Source organism: Canis lupus, chromosome 18 (assembly GCF_011100685.1).
Source record: "Canis lupus familiaris isolate Mischka breed German Shepherd chromosome 18, alternate assembly UU_Cfam_GSD_1.0, whole genome shotgun sequence".
In the NCBI taxonomy this organism is placed as follows: domain Eukaryota; kingdom Metazoa; phylum Chordata; class Mammalia; order Carnivora; family Canidae; genus Canis; species Canis lupus.
This window is the reverse complement of record NC_049239.1, coordinates 41,807,378-41,813,382: the sequence shown is the minus strand read 5'-3', so window position 1 is coordinate 41,813,382 and position 6,005 is coordinate 41,807,378. Positions and strand designations below refer to the sequence as shown.

General features: G+C 39.5%; 1 protein-coding gene across 1 annotated transcript; it reads left to right on the top strand.

Annotated features, from left to right (window-relative positions):
* The first annotated feature begins 2,395 nt into the window (after positions 1–2,395).
* Positions 2,396–3,325, top strand: OR4C12C (olfactory receptor family 4 subfamily C member 12C). Its single transcript, NM_001388640.1, has one exon. The coding sequence runs from the start codon at positions 2,396–2,398 to the stop codon at positions 3,323–3,325; it is 930 nt and encodes a 309-aa protein (NP_001375569.1).
* The last annotated feature ends 2,680 nt before the right edge of the window (positions 3,326–6,005 follow it).

Genomic DNA, 6,005 nt, shown 5'->3' with positions numbered 1-6,005 from the left:
GCAAAATAACTGCCATGGATTTTATATGGTCACAGGTGGTGGCTTTCGGTACCAACCCACTTGTTCAAACTCCGACTTTCGTGGATTCTCAGAAGTAAACTGAATCTGTACTGGAGAGGCACTATCTCTGCCTCCTTTTTTTCTCTGCTGAAGAGCTAGAGACAGACATCCTGGGTTTAAAAAGTTGCCTCTTTTTAAAAAAAGCCATTATCACTTTCAGCAAGTCATTTATTATTTTTATTATTTTTCCTCCTTTTTTTTCTCTGCTGAAGGGCTAGAGACAGACATCTTGGGTTTAAAAAGTTGCCTCTTTTTAAAAAACCATTATAACTTTCAGCAAGTCATTTATTATTATTATTATTAATTAGAGTTCATTTTATTTAAAATATAGATAACGGTGTACCACGTCATTGCACTATTGTGAAGATTAAGTGAAATAATGCATGTGAAGTACTTAGTATAGTGCCTAGCACATGACCAACTCTCAAAAAACGAACTATTATTGTAGGAACTACATAGTATAAAAACAAATCTCTGCCTGCTATTAAGAATGGGGTAAAACAGAGCTACCTGCTATTAAGAATGGGGTAAAACAGAGCTATAATAAAAGTTTCTGTTTTGGAATATTTGAGTATATAGAATTTAAACAACAAAGATTTCTGTCCTTGGAAGAAGTTTGTCTGCTTCGGTCCTTACTTTCAATTGCAGTCTGAGGGTTCTTTTATGGAAGATCAGGGTCATCCTGCTATATCAACACTTTTCTGTAGTTCTCATTTACCGAAAGATGTGGGAATTAGAGGGTTTGAGTGGTAATATGTACACTATTGGTCTTTGGACGAGGACAAGAAAAGAAACATCCTGTGCTTGAGTCTGTCAATTAATAGAGGATATCAAACACATCAATTTTGACATAAGACCAAGTTGCTATGTTTGTATGTTAGTTTTTTTAAAATTTTTTATTGGAGTTCAATTTACCAACATATAGCATAACACCCAGTGCTCATCCCGCTAAGTGGCCCCCTCAGTGCCCATCAGCCAGTCACCCCAACCCCCCACCCACTTCCCCTTCCACTACCCCTGTTCATTTCCCAGAGTTAGGTGTCTCTCATGTTTTGTCACCCTCACTGATATTTTCACTCATTTTCTCTCCTTTCCCTTTATTCCCTTTCACTAATTTTTAATTTCCCCAAACGAATGAGACCATATACTGTTTGTCCTTTTCCAATTGACATATTTCACTCAGCATAACACCCTCCAGGTCCATCCACATCGAAGCAAATGGTGGGTATTTGTCATTTCTAATGGCTGAGTAATATTCCATTGTATACATATACCACATCTTCTTTATCCATTCATCTTTCAATGGACACCGAGGCTCGTTCCACAGTTTGGCTATTGTGGACATTGCTGCTATAAACATCGTGGTGCAGGTGTCCCGGTGTTTTACTGCCTCTGTATCCTTGGGGTAAATCCTTAGCCATGCAATTGCTGGGTCGTAGGGCAGCACTATTTTTAACTCTTTGAGGACCCTCCACACAGTTTTCCAGAGTGAAGAAAGGGGAAACCTCTTGCACTGTTGGTGGGAATATGAACTGTATGTTAGTTTCTATATGGTGTGGGACAGATGAAAATTATAATAGACAATCATTTAAAAATATACTCAATTTACTTCAAGATTGATAAGAAAGAAATAATAAATGAAATAGTGATAATTAATGAGTCAAATTTGGGGTTTTCTGTCTGATTTTGACCATGAAACTCCATTTTTAGCCTGGACCTTCAAGAAGCTATAAAAACATATTAGTCGATTTTTGGTTCTCCCAAAGGCCATCTCCTCTAGAGAAGAATTGGTAATTAGAAGTGTGCTCAATTTTCCTCTTAAGGGTTCTTGTCCCTGGAAGGATTCTCTGATGCATTGGGCTTCCAGAATGGAGATCACTATCTTGGGCCTTGGAACTCTAAGGCAAGCTTCTCAGTGAAGAATTTGTGGGATCATCTGGAAGAGGTATTCTTTCCATATTCCTCATTCTGTACCTTGCCCATGTGTAACAGGGACAGTTTATCTTACCCTTCACTGCCTTTGGCATTTAAGAATACATTGAGATACAGAGAATAAAGCAATCTGAGGTCCAGGAAAAAGTGGCAAAACTTAGCTTTGAATACTATATTTAAATACTATATTGAAGTTTAATTGAGTGTCCACTAAGAGAAGTTTTGAAGTACCTATTCCTTCAGAGTTTTAGAAAGAGAAGGAATCATCTGTGAGATTGTTAGAGTACTGTTAAAGGTCAGAGTTTTGGACTGTTTCATGATTTTATGGTTCCTTTTCTCTTTCTTTCATTTTTTTAAAGGCAAAGCATTCCTCCCTGGAGTTTTAATCACCTATACCACATAGATGGAGAATAAAAGAAATGTGACTGAATTTATTTTAATAGGTCTTACACAGAACCCCACAATGCAGAATATAGTATTTCTGGGATTTTTGATTCTGTACATGGTAACACTCTCAGGCAACCTGCTCATTGTGGTTACCATTACCACCAGCCAGGTTCTGAACTCCCCCATGTACTTCTTTCTGACTCATCTTTCCGTGATAGACACAATTTATTCTTCCTCTTCAGCTCCTAAGCTGATTGTGGACTCCCTTCATGAAAAGAAAGTTATCTCCTTTAATGGGTGTATGGCTCAAGTCTATGCAGAACACATTTTTGGTGCTACGGAGATCATCCTGCTGATAGTGATGGCCTATGATCGCTATGTGGCCATCTGCAAACCTCTTCACTATACTACTGTCATGAACCATAGGCTGTGCATTCTCCTGCTGGGCATGGCCTGGACTGGAGGATTTCTCCATGCAACCATTCAGATCCTCTTCACAGTCTGGCTGCCCTTCTGTGGACCCAATGTCATAGATCATTTCATGTGTGATTTGTACCCTTTGTTGAAACTTGTCTGCATGGACACTCATACCCTTGGTCTCTTTGTTGCTCTCAACAGTGGTTTCATCTGCCTTTTAAACTTCCTCCTATTGGTGGTGTCCTATGTGGTCATCCTGTACTCCCTAAAGAACTATAGCTTGGAGGGGAGGCGCAAAGCACTTTCCACCTGTGTCTCTCACATTACAGTGGTTGTTTTCTCCTTTGTGCCTTGCATATTTGTGTATCTGCGCCCAGTGACCACTTTGCCCATTGATAAAGCTGTTGCTGTCTTTTACACTATGGTGGTCCCAATGTTAAATCCCTTAATCTACACCCTCAGAAATGCTGAGGTAAAAAATGCTATGAGGAAGCTCTGGAGAAAAAACGTGACTTCAGATAATGAATAAACAGAATCTTTGAGCACCACACCTAGAAGTAATAGAGGTAATCTAGTGCAAGACTCTTGATCTACAGATGAAGACATCAACTCTAACAAGGAGTTGGAAAACATCAGCAGATAACCACTTAAGCACAGAACTACGGCTTGGACTGGAATCCAGACTTACTGTCTCTTATCCCATACTCTTGTCATCACAATTTACTGCTTTTTAATCCATAGATATTTACCTATTACTTGAAAATCTCAAATATCTTTAGAAGCTAGAACATATGAATCTAGAATATTGGATTGGTATTAAAATAATCTTATGTTTGTTTTTTTAAAAGATTTTAAAAAATCTATTCGTGATATACACAGAGAGGCAGAGACACAGGCAGAGGGAGAAGCAGGCTCCATGCAGGGAGCCTGAAGCGGGTGATCCGGATCTCCAGGATCACACCCTCGGCTGAAGGCGGCGCTAAACCGCTGAGAAGTCAATCAGAGAAGGACAAACATTATATGGTCTCATTCATTTGGGAAATATAAAAAATAGTGAAAGGGAATAAAGGGGAAAGGAGAGAAAATGAGTGGGAAATATCAGAGAGGGTGACAACATGAGAGACAGCTAACTCTGGGTAATGAACAAGGGGTAGTGGAAAGGGAGGTGGGCGTGGGGTTGGGGTGACTGGCTGATGGGCACTGAGGGGGCACTTGATGGGATGAACACATTATCCTATATGTTGGCAAATTGAACTCCAATAAAAAGAAATTAAAAAATAATCTTATGTAATAGTGAGATGTTGATTACTACTGATTATTGAGAATAACAGGGTTAATGATATTCCTTCATTTTGGGCTCTGGTATCAATATAACTTCTTTCTTTTGTGATTTTTTTTGCTTATTACATTTTGGTTGTACTGTAAAAAAAGATAGTATTTATCAAATGCCTATAAAGCCTATAGGTGTATTAGGTATTTTCCATATTGTAGCACTCAGGGCCCATATAGGAGACAGATAACACAGTAATTTGAAAAGGGGATGTTTACATACAATTGTTTGCTATATCAGAGCATTAACTGGAAATGGCTAATGATTACTCCAAAGAACACCCTGGGACTGAGAGATGAATATCAAAGAAAGGAACATGTTTAGAAGGTAGAATCCTTCCCCAAGGCAGGGATTCATCTTTTGGAGAAGGAGTAGTTGTTGCCCATTGGATGGTGAAGTTCACTAGCTTGTCTTGGGCCAGAACTAGTTCATGGTAGATGGAGAGAGACTGACAGGCAAAAAAGGGACTAGTAAGGTGGGAACATCCCACTGGGTCACTGGTTGTCTGAGGCAGGTAAACAGAGGACTGTGGCCTGGACTGACAAGCAGGAAACAACCCTCAAGGTTGCAGTTGGACCAAGGCTGGTGGAAAACACCCCAATTATGGTGCAGATCAACTGAACTGAGAACCTGATTTCTGGGTGCCTGTGAGATTCCCTGGAACCTGCCTGCATAAGTGCCACTGAAACTCATTGGGAAGTCATCCATGGAGGTGGCAGTGTCAATACCACTAGATGTCTTTCCGGCCTCTTCCCTCAAGTACACACTCTTGGAAATGATATAGAGCAAGCTGAGATAAGAAACATATCCGAGAAATCATTACCAGCCCATAGTCAATAAGCTTTTCCCCTATATTTTCTTCTATCAGTTTTATGACTTCAGGTCTTACATTAAGTCTTTAATCCATTTTGAGGTGATTTTTGTACCTGGTACAAGGATCCAATTTCATTCTTTTGCATGTAAATATCCAGTTTTCCTAATACGATTTATTGAAGAGACTATCCTTTCCTCCTGAGTAGTCTTTTTTTTTAAGATTTTTATTTATTTATTCATAAGAGACACAGAGAGAGGGAGAGAAGCAGAGACACAGGCATGTGTCTCCATGCAAGGAGCCCTGTGTGGGATTCGATCTCGGGACTCCAGGATCGCACCCTGGGCCGAAGGCAGGTGCAGGTGCTAAACTGCTGAGCCACCCAGGGATCCCTCTCCTGAATAGTCTTGATATCCTTGTCAAATATATATTTTTAAGGATTTTGTTTATTTATTTATTTGAGAGAGAGAGAGAGAGAGAGTGAGAGAACACAAGCAGGGGAAGTGGGGGAGGGAGAAGCAGACTCCCAACTGAGCAGGGACCCTGATGCAGGGTTTGATCCCAGGACCCTGGGATTATGACACAAGCTGAAGGCAGATGCTTAACTGACTGAGCTACCCAGGAACCCTGATAATCTTGTCAAATATTAATTGGCTATGTATGTAAGGGTTTATTTTTGGGCTCTCAATTCTATTCTATTTAAATAGGTATCTATTTTTATTCTAGTACCATAGTGGTTCCATTACTACAGTTTGAAATATAGTAGTTTGAAGTCAGGAAATGGAAGTGTGATGCTTTCAACTTTGTCTTCTTTCTCAGGGTTGCTTTGGCAATTTAAGGTTTTTGGTGGTTTCAGATGTATTTTAGGATTGTTTCATTTCTGTGGCAAATATCATTTGAATTTTGGTAGGCATTTTATTGAATCTATGGATGGCTTTGGGTAATGTAAACGTTTTATATTTTATTTATTTTTAAAAATATTTTATTTATTTATTCATGAGAGACACAGAAGGAGAGAGGCAGAGACACAGGCAGAGGGAGAAGCAGGCTCCATGCAGGGTACATGAT

Coding starts and splice junctions, on each gene's coding strand:
- OR4C12C (NM_001388640.1), top strand. CDS start 2,396: ATGGAGAATAAAAGAAATGTGACTGAATTTATTTTAATAGGTCTTACA.